This window comes from Canis lupus, chromosome 20, assembly GCF_048164855.1.
Source record: "Canis lupus baileyi chromosome 20, mCanLup2.hap1, whole genome shotgun sequence".
NCBI lineage: Eukaryota > Metazoa > Chordata > Mammalia > Carnivora > Canidae > Canis > Canis lupus.
This window is the reverse complement of record NC_132857.1, coordinates 36,130,427-36,150,906: the sequence shown is the minus strand read 5'-3', so window position 1 is coordinate 36,150,906 and position 20,480 is coordinate 36,130,427. Positions and strand designations below refer to the sequence as shown.

The 20,480-nt window shown below is 50.0% G+C and overlaps 1 protein-coding gene across 2 annotated transcripts in view; it reads left to right on the top strand.

The window, feature by feature from the left end:
* Positions 1-19,730, top strand: part of MARCO (macrophage receptor with collagenous structure) — a 44,886-nt gene extending 25,156 nt beyond the window's left edge. For both annotated transcript variants that reach the window (XM_072788935.1, XM_072788934.1), the window contains exons 5-15: positions 1,779-1,823; positions 2,096-2,140; positions 2,444-2,551; positions 5,829-5,927; positions 6,025-6,060; positions 6,750-6,848; positions 6,941-7,003; positions 15,093-15,137; positions 16,107-16,205; positions 17,543-17,719; positions 19,454-19,730. In XM_072788935.1, coding sequence (XP_072645036.1) covers positions 1,779-1,823; positions 2,096-2,140; positions 2,444-2,551; positions 5,829-5,927; positions 6,025-6,060; positions 6,750-6,848; positions 6,941-7,003; positions 15,093-15,137; positions 16,107-16,205; positions 17,543-17,719; positions 19,454-19,584 — 947 coding nt within the window. In that variant the 3' untranslated portion in view covers positions 19,585-19,730. The remainder of the gene's footprint in view (positions 1-1,778; positions 1,824-2,095; positions 2,141-2,443; positions 2,552-5,828; positions 5,928-6,024; positions 6,061-6,749; positions 6,849-6,940; positions 7,004-15,092; positions 15,138-16,106; positions 16,206-17,542; positions 17,720-19,453) is intronic.
* Positions 19,731-20,480: the final 750 nt, after the last annotated feature.

Below are 20,480 nucleotides of genomic sequence, written 5' to 3'. Positions count from 1 at the left end.
AGGCAGGTGTTGCTGTTCCCATGCTACACAGGAAATGGGCTGGGCCAAGGGAAGGCTCTCATACAGGCCGCACAGCTGGTGAGTGGGGCCTAGCTGTCAAGCCCTGAACTGATTCTCAGCAATGCCCTTTCCTGAGGCTTGTCTGAGAGGGACTCTAGTTACCCATCCTGCTTCCATCCCTCTGGACCCCAGTCCTGTGCACACAAGATTCATATGACATCATGAATTCCACAGGTTGGACTGGGGTTCTACTCTGAAATAGAAAGCTCGTCACGGGCTTTGTCATCATAGTGTCCTGACATGGGTACAGGATTTGTCACTGGGAGACCTGGACTCTCCAAATGAGTGACCTCAGGCAAAGCCATACCCCTCGGAAAGTCGCTCTCCTCCATGGCCATGTCGGGGAACACGCTATGGTCTTCCCCCAGTTCCTATGCTGCAAATCTAACCCCCAAGGTGACTATATTAGGAGGTGATTCGGCCACCAGACTAGGGCCCTCTTGCAAAGGATTAGTGCCCTTAGAAAAGGGACTCCAATGAGGTCCCTCACCCCACCCCTTCTCCGTGTGAGGACACAGCAAGGAGTCAGAGAGGTCTGCAACCCAGAAGAACTTGACCACACTAGCACCCGAATCTTGAACTCCAGCCTCCAGAGCTGTGAGAAATGAATCTGTTGTTTCTAAGCCACCTGCTGTGTGGTGGTTTGTTATAGCAGCCCCAATGGACTAAGGCAGAGGAGCCCTGTCCTGCCCTCCGGGGTTGCTGAGTCTCAGTCTGCACAGCAGCACTCAGGAAGGGAGAGAGCTGTATGTAAGTGACAGCAAAACCAGGTGCCATGTATCCAGAGTCGGCCGCTAGGTAAAATGGCCCCATTTTACTGACAAGGAAGCTGAGGCTCAAAACGAAGTAATTTGCCCCAGGTCACCCTGCTGAAGGGGTAAGGCTGCTCCTTGAACCCAGGTCTGCCCGACACAGCCTCCCTCAGAACACATCACCTATGCATCTGTGGCTCACCTGTTAGGCCATGAGCTTCCTGTAGGAAGGGGCTCTGCTTTTTTTTCTTTCCGACCTTCCACACAGTTTGGCTCATTCTCGGGGCTCAGTGACAGTTTGTTGAATAAATAATGGTGTGGTAAGCGTGATAGGTAGCTCGTCTTCTTCAGGTCTTTCAGGTCAAAAGGGACCCAGGTCGGGGCTCCCTGGGTGGCTCAGTCGGTGAAGTGTGTGCCTACGGCTCAGGTCATGATCTCAGGGTCCTGGGATCTCTGGGGATCCAGGCCTGCGTCCTTGAGCCCCCTGCTCAGTGGGGAGCCTGCTTCTCTCTCTCCTTCCACCCTTCCATCCTGCTTGTGCTCTCTCATGTGTGCTATCTCTCTCTCTCTCAAATAAATAAATAAATAAATAAAATTTTTAAAAAGAAGCAGATGGTTAGTGTCTGCCTTCAGCTCAAGTCATGATCTCTGGGTCCTGGGATTGAGCTCCGCATCCTGTTCCTTGCTCATCTGGGAGTCTGCTTCTCCCTCTGCCTCTCTCTCTGCCTCTCTCCCAGCTCGTTCTCCCTCTCTCAAGTGAATAAATAAAATCTTTTTAAAAATTTTTTAAAAAAGAGGCCCAGGGCATGTCTGGCATCCCCTGTCTGCCAAGGCCACCATCTGAGAAGGGGGCCAGGGGGCCGAGGCATGCCACGGAGGCACAGATACTGGCACTTGTCTACTGGCCCTGCAATCCTTTTTCTCCTTCTTGTTCAGGCTTTGTTCTGAATCTCTCTTCCTTTCCAGGCCCTCCAGGACTCCAAGGCCCACCTGGAATCAAGGGAGAGGCAGGTGAGTAGGGGCTGGACGCATGCACACTGGGCACAGGGTCAGGAGGCAGGGGCCTCAGCTCTAAGCCTAAGAAACTCAGCATTTTATTTTCTCTCTTTTTTGTTGTTATGAAGAGTGAAATGTACCTGTCAGTGCATGTGTATGGGGGGATGAGACGAGAAAGAGAGAGGCTCCTCTCCTCGTGCCAGGTGCCTTGTCCTCCTACAGGGCTCTAGAATATCAGCTGACCCAGGAGCCAAGAGCACTGTGACTGGTTCTTCTTTCCTTCTCAGGCCTCCAAGGACCCAATGGTGCTCCCGGGAAACAAGGAGCCCCTGGTAATGCGTTCTTCCTCTGCTTGGGCTCAGCTATGCCTTGGCTGAGGTGCTGAGCCAGTCGCTCAGTCCCCCCTCCACGTGGCCCCACATGCAGACCCACTGTTTGGTCACTGTTCGGTGCTGTCCCACAGTCCTCTGCTCTGGAGTCTTACTGTGCCTCATCAAGACACCCGAGAGATGACCTAACATCCCCCTGGCTTCCTCTGGGGGCCCCTTTCTCCCTGGATGCCCTCTGCCCCGTTGCCTAGGAGTCTATCCCAGGAGGACAGTGGGAGCCTACCTCGTTGGCCATTCTCTGCCCAGGCACACCAGGACAGCGGGGAGAGAAGGGCAGCAAAGGTGATGGGGGTCTCGTTGGCCCGAAAGGGGAACCTGGAGCTAAGGGAGACAAAGGAGACCTGGGCCTCCCAGGTAAGCACCCTGGGGGGGCATCGGTGCTTGTGGGGGGGCCTGAGGGTTGGGCCCCAACCCTTTGGAAGAGTGTCTGTTCTGTCCCACTGAGGGCAAGGCTGTGCTCTGCCTGCCAGCCTCCCGAGAGCACACATGAGGTCCCTTCTATCCAGACCAGCAGAGGCCAGGAACGTGAAAGCTGAGCAGTGTGTGTGTGTGTGTGTGTGTGTGTGTGAGTGTGTGTGTATGTGCAGGGTGGGGGTGGGGGAGCCACAATCTCATGCCAGGCATGACCTGTGATGACAAAGCCATGCCAGGAGCTCAGAGGAGAAGAAGGCAAGGGACAGCAGTAGGACCTGACGTGGGCAGGGAGGGTAAAGGGAGGGTAAAGGTTGATTCCTGAAGCAGATGCTACCTTAGAACCAGTTGGGACACTTGTTCAAAGTCCAAGAGTCTGTGTTTCAAAGGCCTGGATGCTTCTGAACACCAGCAGTCCAGGGGGCATGCTCTGAGAAGGACAGCACCAGGGGCTCTGGTCATGACTGAGCGCCTTCATGCCCCTTGTCCCTTGGCCTCTTGAGGACCCGTCAGGTGGCTCTGAGGTGTGGTAAGGAGAATGAGGACTGTGCAGTTAGTGGGCTTGTTTGGTTTTTTTTTTTTAGATTTATTTATTTATTTATTTATTTATTTTAGAGAAAGAGCATGAGTGGGGTTGGGGAGAGGCAGAAAGAGAGAAAGGGAGAGAGAACATCAAGCAGACTCCCCACTGGGCACAAAGCTTAACGCAGGGCTCAATTTCAGGACCCTAAGATTACAACCTGAGCTGAAACCAAGAGTCTCATGCTCAACCAACTGCACCCCTCAAGCACCCCAGTTCCGTAGGCTTGTTTGCGATCCCTACTATGCACCTGTCCACTTGTGTCTCTAGGCACATTTCTCAACCAGCTGAGATTTGGTGTGTTCATTTCAGAAAAGAATGGCAATTAAAATACCAATAATTAAAGCATGCATACCTTGTAGGACACTTATGAGAGCTAGAGATCATGTTTTCAAACCACCTGCCGCATGGTTAAACACTAAATAAAGGATAACCGTTAGTATTGGTGATATTAGTGATCCTTTAACACAGAAAGGGAAGGATTTCAGTTCTAAGATCATATCAGTCTGGATCCTGATATGTCTCACTAGCTGTGTGACCTGGGGCAAATGATTCAACCTCCCTGATCCTCAATTTACTCACATAGAAAAAGGGCATAATAAGAGTAACCTCTAATAAGGATTAGTTAAAACAGGAATATAAGACATGAGATGGATGGTGAGGTACCTGCGAATAGGAATATTTATGTTATAAGAGACTAGGGTGCTTCGAGAAGAGGGCCCTTAGGGGGATGTGTCAGCCATGCCCCAACATAGAAAAGCACTTGTGGAAGAGAAAACAGACTCGGGGATGCCCAGCAATGGAACAAGGAGCAATGACCTAGAGTTTCAAGAGAGCCAGCTGTGTGGAGATAAGAGAGGAAGAAGGGCATCGGGACTTAGGGTGGCCCTTCGAGGAAAAGGGCTCGCATGCGCAGGTGTCAGGGGCACCTGCCAGCAGGGGACGGGACTGTGGGATTCCCCTTGGCAGAATCGAGGGGCACGTTTGCACCAGGCAGATGGTGAGACAGTTGACCTCCCAGGGCGCCTCCAACAGCGCCAGTCTGCAATTCCTCTCTCTGTGGCAGGAAAAGGAAGGCCAGACTTTCTCAAGGTGGCCCTGTGAGCCCACAGACTCCGGCCCAGACCACGCTCCAGAATCTTCATGCAGCCAAGCAATTCCCATAATATGATGGTTCTGGCCGGCCTAGAGCCATCTGGCACCAACAGATTCCTCTAGGAAAGTCATTCCTGGTCCCTTCTAACAAATGCTATTTGTCCCTTCGGCGAAAGCGGACACCCTGAATGACCAAGACCTGAGTTCATTGGTGCTTGCCGCTGAGGCTGGCTCTCAGAAGTCTCATCTGTGACCAAGTTCTCTCTGGTTGTTTTGTTTCCTCTCAAGGAAATAATCATCCTTCCAGTATCTAAACCACCTGAAAGAACCTATGTCCCAAACCTTGTCCCTAACATCACCCTAAGCTTAGACCCAGAAAGCTTTGCATGACCGATGATTCTTCCCTCTGCTTCAGATCATTTTTTTTAAAGATTTTATTTATTCATTCATGAAAGACACACACACACACAGAGAGAGAGAGAGGCAGAGACACAGGCAGAGGGAGAAGCAGGCTCCACGAAAGGAGCCCGATGTGGGACTCGATCCCGGGTCTCCAGGATCACAGGCTGGGCTGAAGGCGGGCGCTAAATCGCTGAGCCACCCAGGGATCCCCTGCTTCAGACCATTTTGTCTCCTTTCCTGATTCACTGGAGAGAAGGCTGGTATCCCTCTGAGTCCTCCCAGCTCTGTTATCATGAAAATAATGGAATGGAGCCTTTTAACCAAATTGCATCCCACTAAGCCTGTCCCAGGGCAGAGGGAGCTGCTCCGGGTGGGACTTTGACTTTAACTCCCAGAACACCAGCCAAGCCAGTGGGTTGCTGATGCACAGACCCAGCAGGGGCTTGCAGCTGGCTCCGAAGTCAAACCTGTGGATTGGGAAGGGGTGGCCAGATGCTGCTCTGTGAGGAGCCTCCCTGGATTGATATGCGAGGAGCAGTGGCACAAAGGAAGAGGGAGCAATGGAGGACCGAAGAGAGGACAGGCTGGGACGAGCCTCGAATGCTGATAACAAGTGGAAAATTTGAAACCTCTAGCACCAGGAGACGCCGTGACTGAAGCACTGGCAGGAATCCGAGCTGCTGTAATGTTCTTCTTCCACCCGTGCCTTTGAGTCTCTACTCTCAGCATTTGGAATCGACTTTCTGGAATATTCGGATTCCAGTTCAGGGTGGGGGCTTGAAAAATAATCCCCCAAATGCACACATGAAAATGATGGGGGCAGCGCTGGCTAAGCCTGGGCTGTGGTCCCTCCCCAGGGCAGCATGCTGAGGAAGGAGCTGAAAGTCTGGCTTCTCCCACCTGCCAATGTTCATCAGCCAGGCCAGGGGACCTTGGCCATTTCTCCAAGAGTTCACATCTTGTCTCTGGGGCAAGGTGGTATGCTCCTTGAGGGCAGCTATTGTATCTTCCACTTCTGGGCCCCAGGTAGGAGGAGCTCAAGGAGTTTGAGTTTGGAATTTGGGTGGGACGACAAGTGTCAGTAGGACACGGGAGGGGAGTTTGCCCTTTTCCTGTCCTGACCACGACTCCTTGATTTTTCAGGAAGCAAGGGAGACAGGGGCATGAAAGGAGACACAGGGGTCATGGGACCCCCCGGAGCCCAGGGGAGTAAAGGTGACTCAGGGAAGCCAGGCCCCCCAGGTAAGAGGCTGTTCATTGACCTGTTGGGCATTTTCTTGTCCCCTGGCAGACTGAGCTGCAGGGGAACAAGATCCCTGAAAGTCCTTTTTCCTTGTAGGTGTGGCTGGTTTTCCTGGAACAAAAGGAGATCAAGGTGAGAACTCGGAATCCAGGGATCATTTGGGCTGCTGCTGCTGCTGGGCACAATCAAACCCAGGACATGACTCCACTGTCTTTTATTTCATTGTACCATTAGCCCAGAGTCCTTGAGGCCTCTTAAAACCTGGCCCTGCCTGAGAGGAACAGGCTTTGTTGTTGTTGTTGTTGTTTTTTAAGATTATTTATTTGTTTGTTTGTTTGTTTATTAATAAGAGACCCAGAGAGGGAGGCAGAGACACAGGCAGAGGGAGAAGCAGGCTCCCTGTGGGGACCCCGATGTGGGACTCGATCCCAGGACCCCAGGATCACAACCTGAGCCAAAGGCAGATGCTCAACCACTGAGCCACCCAGGTGCCCTGAGGAACAGGCTTGATTGGTGTTCTGTCTCAGAGCTTCGCCACACTTTGCCACCCAGGGGTGTGGAGCAGACATTCACAACCTGGGGTGCCTGGTGGGTCCTGACACTGCAGAATGGTGGCAGAGATGAACAAACTGCTCAAGTTGTAACTTTTCTCCTGCTGATTGGACTAGTTCATGGCTTCTAAGGGAGTTGGTTAAAGCTGCCCCGGGGAACATATCAGATGGTGGGAGGTACCTGTGTCACTGCTGAGAAGAGGGACCTGTTGAGGGGTGGGCAACGAGGCTCTCTGGCGACCACACCAACCTTGCAGTTGTCACTTGCAGGACAACCTGGAGAGAAGGGTCTTCCCGGGGCCCCCGGCACGGCAGGATCTCCAGGTGCCAAGGGTGAGCCTGGCACCGCTGGCTCCCCTGGCCTAGCAGGTGAGGTCCTCGGGCCTGTGGTGGGCGTGGGGAGGGATGTCTGAAGATCCATGGAGCCCGGCCCTCATGTGCTCCGGGCTTCTGTTGTACAGGACCACCAGGGAGACCCGGGAGTCCTGGAACCAACGGCAAGAATGGAAGCAAGGGGGAGCCAGGTAACAGAGGGTGTGGGTAGGCTCTGGGTGGGGTCCTGGGTGTCAGGGAAGGACAGGGAGGAGGGCTGCCTCCCAGTGGGCCCACCAGAAGGAGGCAGAGCGTCGCTTGTGCTCTGGCCCCTGAGGTACCCTGGTTAAGGAGAATGCTTTCTTCCACCAGGGCCCTTTGAGCTCAAAGCCCTAGGGCTGTCCTCTCCTTGCCAAGGTCCCTGAAAGGCCCCAATGTCATGACCAAACTTCTACCATTAAAGAGAAGTGAAGGGCAGCTGCCTCATATTGTCTCCTGGCCTGCCTTCCAGCTGTGTTCACAGTTTCCGTTCTCTCCAGCTGACTTGCAATGGGGCCCCAAGGGTCAGGGCTCTGGAGATTTGGGCAGGGAGGTCAAGAAACCCCTTCTTGCATATTCTCCCAAAGGGGCTCAGGCTGAGAGGAGTGACCCACAGTAACCAAACTCACAGTGACTACTGTATAAACATTCATGCCAACTTAATCTACATTACAAACCATTGTGCCAACTTAGTTTAGGTTGTAAACCATCAGACCAGTGTGGTCGACTTTATAAACCTCAATGCCTATTTTGTCTAGTCACCAAGTAAGTCTGAGCACCTACAATGGTCTAGAAAGTCTGAGCCACTGTGTGGGTGTTGGGACACCATGATGCATTAGACCCACTGCCTGCCCTCATGCATATAGGTCGGTGCAGAGACAGGCAGGCGGACTTGCCAGACTCTGTCTGGCACACTCTGTTGTGGGCTTTTGCGTGGAGAAGTGCAGAATGCCCTTTAGAAAGTCAAGTGCAGCCCGGAGGTGTCTTAGCAGTGTAAGGTCGAGCTCAAGGGCTGTGCAGCTGCCTAGGATGGCTGTGGATCATCTGCTGCAGCCCCTCCTGCCAGAGCAGAAGGTCGTGTGTGTTAGACAACCTGATGGCCCACGCAGGGCTGTGTGCAGACCCGCACTAGGGGCAGGTCCACTCAGTGCTCATTGATCAAGCAGTTGACTGATGGATGGATTGATTCCTTAAACAAATGTGACTTAATTCAGCTAAATGCTTCAGTTTCACAGTGTCCCCTGTCTGGTAGGGCTGGGCAAAGGCAAACAGCTCAGGAGTGATGATTGAGTCTTATAGAATGAGTGGAGCCTGGCCATGTGGAGGAGGAGAAGGGAAACCTAGAGAGAGAGGGAACAGAGCAGGCGAAGTCAACAGAGGAGTGTGGGAGGGCTCTGCAGCCTGCTGTCCCTGGCGTCTGAGGTTGGGATGTGAGAGAGGGTCAGAACTCTGGTCAGAGGGGTGGGTGGGGCCACCTCCTGGATGACCCTGGACTCTGGGCTCAACCATTGTGGTTTTTCCCAAAATTATTGGGTGCCAAGGCACAGGAAGCTCTAGTACCCTCTCTCCTTCCAGTCCATCCAGCTTCAGAGCTGATTTCTTTCTCATGGACTGTGTGTCAGCGTGAGCCAGGAATCTACTACCTGATACCATGTAGACTCCACCTGAAGGCAGCCGGCAAGGTTTCACATTCTGGGTGTGGTGGTCACATGGCCCTGACTTGTTGGCCACTTCCTGATCTTAAATGTTTTTGCCTTCCTTGGTCCCAGATAAGATCTAGGGGTCTGACTTAGGGCCTGAGGCTGCCCTACCCCCATGTTTTCTGCTTGGCTTCATAGTGATGATGGCTTTCGTCCCTCAGTTATAGACAGTGAGTCTCTCTCCCCACCCTTCCCCAGCCTCCCCCCACTCCCAGACTAATGGTTCTTAACTAAGTAAAGGACATTAGAGGTAAAACACGATTTTACCCACAAGGGACACTGTGTCCACTCCCCAGGCCCTCAGCCTGTGTCTCCCACTGTGTGAGGGTAGGGGATTTTGCCCTCCACTCCACATCCTGGGAGGGTTTGCATAGCAAGAGCCCGCTGCTCCTGATAATGATCATTTCCATGACAACCCAGTGAGATAAGCACTCTTGTTAGTGCTATTTCACAGTGACTTGCCCAGACTTGAGGAACCAGGAGGTGGTACATCCAGAGTTGGAATCCAAGCCTGGCTGACCCAAAGCTGGGGGCCTTATCCATTACCCTCTGTCATGCTCTCTTCCTTCCCAGGCAGCCTGAAAGTGCACCCTACACCCATCAGGCACTCTGATGAGCGACCCCTTTTCTCTCCATCCCAGTCCAGGAAGAATTAGAGCTGAGGCTACAGCTCTAATCCTTCATCCTGAGACAGAAACATGATGTTCTCAGGCCCTGCTATGGCTCTTTGTTATTTATCCCAAAACCCACCTCCCTTATAGCACAGAGACCTTTGGCCCACAGCCTGGGGATCATTTTAAATCCATTATCAAGTTCCTGTATATGTGTTGAGCTTTTTGGGGGATCTCCATCAATCAGGCCTAGCGGTGAATACCAACCAGGCAAATTCTAAGGGTTATTCCTTACTGTCTACCCAAGTAAATATGGTGATCACATTTTCAATTTGGAGCATGTCATGATTACGACTTATGTAAAATTGCATAGGTCTTCCACACAAACCCACAGGCTTGTCTTGATCTAGTAGCTAATGACTCACATGGACATCTCAAGAAGGAATTCCCATAGGTCCATAATCTGGCTGCACATAGGCAGGTCTATATATCATCCCAAAGTCAGAGGTTAATGAACCCTTGGAGAGGTTAGATTTCTTATTTATTTATTTAATTTTCTAAATTTATTTATTTACTTATTCATTCAACAGGCTTTGATTTATTTATTTATTTATTTATTTATTTATTTATTTATTTATGAGAGACACAGAGAGAGAGGCAGAGACACAGGCAGAGGGAGAAGCAGGCTCCATGCAGGAAGCCCAATGTGGGACTTGGTTCCAGATCCCAGGATCATGCCCTGAGCCGAAGGCAGATGCTCAACCACTGAGGCACCAATGCGCCCTCCTTTTATTTATTTATTTATTTTTTGGGAAAGGTTAGATTTCTCAAGTGAGAAAAGGAAGGATGGGTGGTGAGAGTCAGACCTTCTCATCATGGAAGATAATACATACTTTTCAATGTCAGAACATTGGTATTCCCCAAACTAGAGGTACTATGATGTTTGTCCAATTTAGGTTATATCAAATCAGTTTTTCAATCCAATGTACTTCCCATTTTGTAAATAAAGTCATTAATCTCTCAAGAGAATATCCAGCCTCACTGGTGAAAACAGAGAAATTACAGTGCCTTCATTTGACCTGGGTAACAGCCAGATCCCATTATTGAGCATTCATTATTTAAAAAAAAAAAAAAAAGATCAGTCTGTTTAGAGTAATGCCCCTTGGCCGGGCACTGTGCTTGGAATTTATTCCCATGATCTGAGTTCATCTGCTCACACCCCTGAGTTTCATCATCACGATCTTACAGCCGAGGGAGCAAACACTCCCAGAGGGTGAACCCTCCCTTTGGGAGTTTCACAGTTAATATACTCTGAATCTAGGAGTTAACCCCAAAGTCAGATTCCAAAGTGATGCTTTTCCAGATTGTGTGAATAACATAGAATGTAGGACTCTAGAGAAGTTGGAATCGCCTCCAGTTCTTATTCCACAGCAGATGGGTAAATCTTGGCTCAGCCACCACACCCTCCTATTATTGTGAACGGTCACTTACTGCACCCCAATACATTCTGGTGCAATGTTTCACTGTGTTGACACCCCCTTGAGGGAAAGGAGCCATCTCAGATTAAAGATGCTGAAAAGGAAAAAAAAAAAAAAAGATGCTGAAAAGGAAATTTTTTTCATTCTGTCGGGAAGACAAACCACAGTTTATTACATAGGATATTACCACTCAGTAGAGCTTTCTCCAATGGTCATTTCCTTCACCATTCACAAAACAGCATTTTACCAACCTTCTCCCCACCAAATTTAGTTTTTTCTAACCTTTGGTTTTTTCAAAGGATTATGAAATCCTTTGATTTGGGAGGGGGGAAGATTGCAAAAAAAAAAAACCCACAAAAAATTAATTTTAGCTCTGAATCCCTTAGCCATCTCAAAGTTTGTTTGTAAATGAGGAAGGTCTTACTTCCTCTTGTAATCTTGGCATTTCTCTTTCTATCATCCCATCTCATGAAATGACATTAGAAGCTGCCAAACTCTTACATTTCAAAACACCAGATCAGAATTTCTGCATTTCAACAGCCTTCATATCTAAAACATAACAGGAATCGGAATTTTCTGTCCTTTTATTTTCCTCTTGGGCAAAGCCAAAATGAAAATAACCTGAAGTCCATTTTCTCACCTGTATTTTAAGACATTTTACTTTGAAGGTAAGCAACAAAGCATAATTCATAATAGCAATTAAGCCCTATATTGTGAATATAATTTCTCAGTTCGTTCCAGTCCCAGTATCTAAGTACTGAGTTACTTCCACAATTTATTAAATTCTACCAATTTCCATTACTAAGTTGTCACTTATAAAACCTGTTCTCATTTTCCTCTAAATTTCTCAGAGATACCTGCAAACGTCTACAGGCATACCATTTTTGGTCTCTAGCCCACCATCTTACTTTTTGCCCCATAGCTTAATCTGGCAGTTATTAAACTCATCCTCAATTTGCGAGGCTGCACTTAGCCTGTATGTCAAGATGGTATTTAAAGAGTTTCCTAATGTACTGGAAATTTCTACATTAAATCAGAGTTGGAAGACTTGCTCTTCAACTTGCCCTGGGCTGGAGTTTCCTCCCCTGTAGGATATGAGGAATAGTCTAGAATAATATCCAGGTCCTTGCTAGCTTGACAACACTCTGGGTTTGAAATTGGCAATTTCCCCTCAGAGCAAGAACGTTCTAAGATTTTAGGCAAAACACCAGCTCAACACTAACCAATAAGGAAACCTGTGCTTTCTTTCTTTTTAAAGATTTTTATATATTTATTCATGAAAGACACAGAGAGAGAGAGAGGCAGGGACATAGGCAGAGGGAGAAGGCTTCCTCTAGGGAACCCGGATGCAGGACTTGATCCCAGGACCTGGGGATCATGCCCTGAGCCGAAGGCAGACGCTCAATCATTGAGCCACCCAGGAACCTCGGAGATGTGTGCTTTCTAACTAAATGATTTTCTCAGAAGAAAGTCATTTCTCTAAATAAACACCTCACAAATAATTATTTGGGTCCTCTCAGCTTGATACGTGTGTGATATCCAGGAAAACCCAGTTAGCTGTGGTTAAGAGGAGAAATCAGCATTTGTTTGCCTCTAAGACAGGAAGGCTGCTCGAAGTAGGTGGGCTGGGAGTGGGTACTTAAAGTGCCTGTGAGGTTTGTTTAGGGTGGTACCCCTCAAAATGCGGTCCCCAGGGCCAGCTGCATCAACATCACCTGGGAACTTGTTACAAATGCAGAGTCTCAGATCCCTATCCCTGATCCACTGAATCAGCAACTCAGGTGGAGCCTGACAAGCCCATTTATTTCACAAGCCCAGTGTAGATAATTCTGATGCACCCCTTGCTTGACTACTCATTTAGAGGAAATGGATGGCCTAGGGTGGGCTGGGAGTATCTTTGGACAGCCCGAGTGAAACTCCAGGAAGGTGTGAAGCCATGCTAATGGGACACAGGGAACTATAGCATTCAGTGGGAGGCCAAACCGGGGTGACAACCCAACCTCACTGCTCCCTCCCTGTGTGACCTTGAATAAATGACCTAGCATCTGTGACTGTGGACTTCCTTCTCTTCTGTATAAAGGAAAATGGCCCTACCTTGCAGGGCAGGTGAAAGGTGGAACAAGGGTGTATATAAAGTCCCTGGCAGGGTGCCTGGCACAGTGCAGGGAGCAGCAGGTACTGGGTCCCAGGTTGGTGCAGAGTTGGGAAGGAGGCTGTGAAATGAGGTGGGGGAGTGTCAGTCCATGGGGACCACGGACCTAGTGAATAGGTGAGTCTCTATGATTTCTCTCTGTACAAAGTATGATTGTTATTTGGTGCTTTGGGGACAGCTGCAGATGGGCACTTGTTTGGGAGGGGACAATAAAAAGAGGTCACAAGGGCCTGGGGTCCCTGAGCCATGCTTTCAGGGACAGACTCTTAAGGTAGAGTTTCCCGAAATATGGCACTCTCTAGGATGCAGACAGAGGGCCAAGGGTCAAGGTATGGATTGTTTTTTCTATTTACTCACAGCCAAAGACAGATTTCTGAGTGTGGCTTCTCCTCTCTAATCTTGACATGTGCAATTCAGATGCTGATGAGTGGAGGAAACAGGTGCTACTTCTGCTGGGCCACCTCAGGTCACAGCAAACAACGATGGGGCTTGTTGAGCATTAAGCCCAGAGCTCATGTGGGCCAGGGTCTAAGGCGGGCCCCCCAACCCCCTCGCTGCAGAGTGGAGACAGATGCAGGGTCCATGGGGTCCCCGTGACAGCGTTTACTGAGCACTTAACCAGACACGAGTCTTAGCACGTGGCACAGACGACTTCATTTCAGTCTCATGACCACTTCTGAGGCAGCCAGGAGACCTAGAGCAGAAAAGTGAGGCTCCCAGAGGGCAGCACCTTGCTCAAGGTCATAAAGGCAGACGCCAGCCCTTGCTGCCTGACTCTGGCCACTTTGCTGTCTTGGGAGAAAGTACACCATCCATAGGCGAGCCTAGAGAGGGCTTCGCAGTCATGTGACATCAGCCAACTTAGCAGGTTTTATAGACTTGATCTGAGGTCTCCAGGGGACAGAAGCAGGGAGGCATTCTAAAAAGAGGGACTGGAGTGTGTGCAAATGGCCTGTGTAAGCTGGGGCCTGCCTGCTAGGGTCTGACCTCTGAGTTTCCTCCAGCTTTTAGAAGAAGTTTGCTGAGCCTCATGCTGTCCCCTCCTTCACATGAAGGGCTGAACTAGGTATCCTCTCAGATTGTTCCAGTGCTTCCTGGTTTTCTGGTGCCAAGGTCTACAGTAGTAACCCTGAGCTCCTGGTTCTTCTGGCCTACTTCCAGGCAGCTCCTGGCCTGGAAGGAGAGTCATCAGAAGGGCTGCTGGCAGCCAGATTCCCTTGCTTATTATTTCAGAAAGGGGTCCCGAAGAGGCCCCCCAGGCCCCTCGCCTGCCCTCCATTGACCAGCACACAGTAGGTGCTTAGGAAAGTCAGGAATTGAACTGGGAGGCAGGAATTTGCTCGGGTAGGAACTTCCCCCTGGCAGGGGGCAAGGTGGACCCCCTCAGGGTGGGCTGGCACCATGGGAAGCACACCAGTCAAGGGTGTGGTAGTGAGCACAGGGCTCCCCTGGCTGCCCTCTCCTAACTGGTATTTCACAGTCAGTACCGAGCTTTCCTTTCCCCCAGTTTGTGTGTCTTGGAGTCTTGTTTCTCTGAAATAAAATCAGTCTTGGCACTTAAAATTAAGAAGCCACAATGTTGCCAAACCAAGAAAGTATATTACTTCACTGTGACCCAGCACGGTGCTGGGAACGGGGCCTTCCGTGTAGGTCAGTGAATAAGGGGATGAGTGGGTAGAAGGATGGAAGAAAGAGTAGGAGGGAGAGAAGGAGAGAGGAGGGAAGGAGTTTTCATATTAGAACCACGAATAGGATCATCGCCGATGATTTTGGTGATTATTTTTCTACTTTCTGGACATGAGACCCTTTGGCCACACAAATCTTTAGCCATTCTGGGGCCACAGTGAAATGAACCAGCAAATGCTATGGGACATCGGCTGTGGCCAAGGGGCCGCCAACACTCCTGATAGCCAGGGAGTCCCCTCCACAATCTTCTGAAAATAAAGATGACTTTATTTTCAAAACATCTCTTGCTTCTTTTCCAATAACATGCAGCAGGGAGGAATGGGATTGGATTGATACGCCAAGTCAAGCTATAATCGGACAAAGAAGGCCAGCCCATAAATCTGGAGTCCGTCTGTCTGTCTGCCTCCGACTTTTATCCACTACATTTCTACTTCACCCTAAACACGTGTCCCCATTTATCTGCGGTCTGTCTCCTTTTATGCTCTGCTAAGGAGGCTTTAAACAATTGTGGAGAACCGATGTATCTTTCCATCTGCATTAATCAGACAAAAGGTAGAGGTTGTCTAAGATTAAAAGTGTCTAATATCTAAGTTTTATTATCTTCCTCCCCCCCCTTTCCTGTATTTCCATCTTAGGACTTCAAGGACAAAAAGGAACAAAAGGAGAATCAGGAGTTCCAGGTAAAGGGCCGGCTTCATTTTAATTTTTCCAAACGATGTCTGGAAAGGCTCGTGCTCGGAGAACAGGTCTTGCTGACTTTGAACGTGCTCCTGTCACCTTACCCTCAAGTGGCCTGGGCCCACTCTGTCCCTCAGGACTCAGATTCTTCCCCTGGAAAACCCAAAGAGCAACAAAACTCAGTGACTGGAGGCAGTAGAGAGAGAGGCCGAGCTGAGGGTAGAGAAAGGGTGACCACAAAAGCCGATGGTCAGCTGGTGGCCTCAGGCCATGCAGCCTCCACGGAGCTGGGCAACCTTCTGCTCCAGGTGCCAGGTTGGCTGCTAAGCCTCTATCTGCTACCCCATAGCTGGTTGGTCCATCTCTGTCTTGCCTTGGGCTCCTCAAGCTCCTTCTGTCCTCCTCCTGCTGCTTGCCACTGGCTTCTTAGGATCACCTCAGTTTTCCAAGCCCTGGCCTGTGGTCAGTCACTGAGCACACTTCCCACCTAGCACTTCTAGTCTTCTCCACAGCCCTGCCCTCATGAATGCCAACACGAAACATCTCAGACGCATTTCTTGAACTGTCTTTCTCCCTTGTGAGCTGGGTATTCAGTTCCTATTTGAATTTTATACTAAAGGAGATCTCAAGGTCCGGAAACATTCTAGCAGGTTCTCCCAGAATGGCTAGAACTTCTACCCAATTAGGTGGTCTGAGGAGGACCAACAATGTCTGGGGAATCCTGTCAGCTGTTTTTACCTGTGTGCTTTCAACCAGCATCCACAGGAGAGTCAGTAAAGAGATCAGAGCAATACCCACCTCCTACACACCCACCCTCACTACCCCTCCCAGCTGGACCAAAGACACAGGCTGAACATCCAAAAAGCCCCTTCATGATGGTGGGAAAGTTTGGTCATTAAAGACCCAGGCCCTTGGTCCCCCTTGGAAAGCAGAGCAGGGCATCTGACTGAAGTGGTCTCTCTCCTTACCAGGCCCTGCCGGCATGAAGGGAGAAATGGGAAGCCCAGGCCTGGAAGGCCCCAGGGGTGCATCTGGCCTGAAAGGTCAAAAAGGAGAACCAGGAATGAAAGGTAAGGCCTCAGTCTGTGATTTGTGGGTTCCAAGGAGAGGCCCTGTTGTAAGGGGTTTGGGGGTCTTCAGAACCAGAGGTGTAGAGGTTTATTGGCTCCCTGATGAGTTCCGTGCTGAGATTGACCTCAGCCTTGAGCACACAGAAGTGAGCAAGGCACAGCCTGGGCATTCAGAGGGGTAGATGCAATGCCCAGCCATGCCGGCCACCAGATCTTTCCACAAAGGAGATGCTTCCCACTCCCTGTCTCTTACCTGCTAAGTGCTCCTCACTGATCTGGCTTAAATCCTTCCTGTGGGGCGGTATAGCTCAGGGGTAGAGCATTTGACTGCAAATCCTTCCTGCGGTACCTCAGGCCTGTTTCATCTTGCTCAACCACTGGTTCTCATGATACATCCAGTCCCCATGATGCCAGGTCACTGGCACAGCTGGAGGAGACCTCCCCAAACCCCACCCTCCTCCCCATCGCTGGCAAAGAAGGGTGAGAGGATCCTGGCTTGATTTCCTTTAAATTGTGTGGGGTTGGGATGCCTAGGTGTCTCAGGCAGTTAAGCGTCTGCTTAACTTCGGCTGGACTGAGATCATGATCCCAGAGTCCTGGGATCCAGTCCCACATCAAGTTCCTCTCCCTTTGCCCTCCCCACTCCTCCCCACCCCCAGCTTCTGCTTGCTCGCTCACTCTCAAATAAATAAATAAAATCTTTTTTAAAAAATAAATTGCATGGGTTTTGTTTTCTTCCTTTGTGACAGGATCTCCTGGACAGCAGGGAACACAGGGCCAGAAAGGTCAAAAATGTAATTAGTATTTCTATTCTCTTTAATTTGTGTCTTTGAGGGAACTCTGCACTTGAAAACCAGAGGTGAAAAAAAAAAAGAAAGAAAGAAAACCATAGGTGAGGTAGGGGAGAGACGCCGACTCTCAGAGAGATTCCTCATTTGGGGAAAGAGCTACCAGGCTTGGCCTTGGACTAAGCCTGCTCACGGCCCAGAGATGTCCCACCCTTTCCTCCCTCCCCCTGCTTCTCTTTCTGTTTTCTTCCCTCTCTCCATCCCCTCCCTCCCTTCTTTCCCTCCTTCCATTTCCCCCTCCACTTTTCCTTTCCTTGTCACCACAAGCCAAGGCAGGATGCGGCCGGCTGGATGTGTGAGTCCAGCGGCAGGTGCACAGAGGCTGCTCGCCGGGTTGCGTTGGTGCCGTATATGGAACATTCTGGGCTCCAGTGACAGCCGAGCCTGGGGATCCCCCCGCCCCATGACAGAATTGCCAACAATGAAAAGGCAGAACCGTCACCCACACAAAGCCTCTCCTCACCTCTTCCCCTTCTGTCTTTTATCCAGGTGAATCCCTGGTGAACGTGAGGATCGTGGGCACTAGGACCCGGGGCCGGGCTGAAGTTTACTACAACGGTGTCTGGGGGACAATTTGCGATGACGACTGGGACAATTCAGATGCCACCGTCTTCTGCCGCATGCTGGGCTACTCCCGGGGGACAGCCCTTTTCTCAATGCCACCTGGTGAGTGGGTCCTCCTCCAGGAGCCTCTTCCCTGAAGGCTTTCCCTTTGGTTACAAGTGACTCAGTGAGTCGGAGTTAAAAGGATTGGTTGAAGCAGCTGAGAGGTCCTGCTGCTCAGTGGCCCTGTCTGCCATCCTTCCAGGTTGGCCACCCCAGAACAAAGGAGACCTGGACAGCCAGAGCTTGGCTGGGGCTCTCGCTGACCCAGCTTGGGACACTGCCTGGGGCTGTCCAGAAGCTGACTGCTCCATGGCCAGGGGTGTTTGCAAGCCAATGGCTCTCTGAAGGACAGCTGAGCTGCTGGCCCCGGGAGAACAGGGAAGTGGCAGGGTCGGCAAACACATGTGTTCATCTCAGCTATCTGGAAACCAGAAGCCAGGATGGGCCATGCTGTGATCACCTTTAAGAAGAAGGGGCAAAGGAAAGAGAAAACAAATCAGAGCAGGGACTTCCTAAAATCAGTCTTGGAAAGACGTCTGGGATGCTAGAGACTCGGCCTGTATCGTTCAGCAAAAAGTTCAAAATTTCAACCAAAGAGTTAAGTCCCCAGACTGAGACCATTTCTTTGGACACAAGCGTTGATCTTGCAGGGCCACTAGGCCGGCTTCTCCTGCCCTCATCCCCAGATGCTCTCTGCCCATATTGCACCACCCTGAAGGGCCTACGTGCTTTTTAATCTGAGTTCCAGTTGGATTGTAAAACTCCTTTAAAGTATATGTTTTCCTCACATAGATTACACTTATGTAGATTGCCATGCTGTATATCGTGTGTAAAAGTGTATATTCCTGTAATCAGGTACAGATCTTCCTCAATTTACAAATGGGGTGACATCTCAATAAACCCAGCATAATTTGAAAACATTGTGTCAAAAATGCATCTTATCCACCTCACCTACCAAGTGTCATAGCTTAACCTCGTCTACCTCAGGGGTGCTCAGAACACCTACATTTAGTCCACAGTTAGGCAAAATCATCTAACACAAATCCTACTTATTATAAAGTGCCGACTAGCCCACGTAATTGATTGAATACTGTAGTGAAAGTGACAAGCAGATTGGTGGCCTGGGTACAGAATGGTTGTAAGTGTGTCGGTGGTTTGCTCTCTTGATCGTCTGGCTGACTGGGAGCTTCTGCTGCCCAGCATCACAAGTGAGCATCGACCTACATATCCCTAGCCTGGGAAAGGATCACAATTCAAAATTCCAAGTATGATTTCTACTGGATGTGTATCCCTCTTACACCACCATAAAGTTGGAACCCGTAAATCAAACCATTGTTAAGTCGGGACTATCTGTCATCCTGCTGTTTTCCTCTGTGCTCTTGATCTGAAATCACTTATATCAGAAGGAGGTGGTTTGGAGGAATGTGTGAATGCTGTTGAGCCAGAGAACAGCCTGGTTAAAAGGGCATTTGAGGAAAGTGGGTACAGTTGCAGGGAATAAACAGGAAGAGACAAACACTGGGAGACCCCCAGGAGGAAATATCAAACAGTGCAGAGATTAAGTATTAGTAATCAGTAATAGATTAAATAACTTAATCTATTTCATCTAACCTTTGGATGAGACTTTTGTCAAAGGGTAGAAAGCAGGAGGGAGGCAGAGTCATTATAAGAGAGTAAACCTGCCATCAGCATCTTGGGCCCGAGTGGATGTGAGGGGGAACGGACAGCCTATCCCAAATGGAAGTTTGGCTCTAATCCTGCTCTCCTCTTTTTCCCTGCTTTCCCCATATCCAGGCACTGGGACGATCTGGCTGGATAACGTCGCATGTCAGGGGACTGAGGGGTCCCTATGGAGTTGCAACAAGAGCAGCTGGGGCTCTCATAACTGTAACCACAGTGAGGATGCTGGCGTGGAGTGTAGCTGACACCCCTGCAGCCCGTCCACCACACTGCACCTGAAGCATCTGCACACATGGATGCTCAGCTCATCTGGCAGGAGGCCAACCCTCTCTGAGGGGTCGCTCTGGGATAGGGTCACCAATAAAGCTCAAAGCCCGACCTGGTAACATCATTGGCTGTGGCTGAAATCACTAGTTCGTGCTTCCCATCTTGTACTAATGAGCCCTACCTGACCCACATATTTCACTGAGCTCTCACAGGGGACAGTGAAGTCTCAGCTTAGAGCCAGGGGGAGGGCGGCCGAGAGGGGGATCAAAATGCCCTGTGGAAAGTGCAGAGCACATGTAGTCAAAATGAGGCAGGACCATCCCTTCCCTTTCAGCTCCAGCAAGGGAGCTGTTTGCCAGCAAATGAGGAGGTAGGCGTGTAGTTGACAGTGGGTTGCCTGATAAATAGGAATTGTGCCTTTAAGCATGAAAATTAGTTTTCGTAAGGTGTGAGTTCCATAAATGGACTGTTGTCTGTTTTATTCACCCATGTGGGGGCTCAGTAAGCATATATTGAATGAGCGACTGAACTAAACCAAGAAGGTAGAGCAGCTCATGTTCTGAGAAACTCAGCTCCCACCTCCCTTTTCAGGCTTTTCCAGGGCTCTAAACTTTCCAAGTACAATCTCTTGTGCTCTCTCTCTCTCTCCCTTTTTCTCTCTCTCCCTCTCTGAACATCTTCTAATTAGTCTCTTCCCTGCACGGCACTCCACCAACCACCTCTTCATTCTCCAGGCGGCAGCCTGAGATATCTTTAGAAATGACAAAAAAACCAAGCTTTAGGCCCTGCCTAAAGCCTTCAATGGCTTGTTCCCCCAGGCAGTAGGCCACACTCAGCACCCGGCTTACCAGGAAGTGCCCCTGACAATGGACCC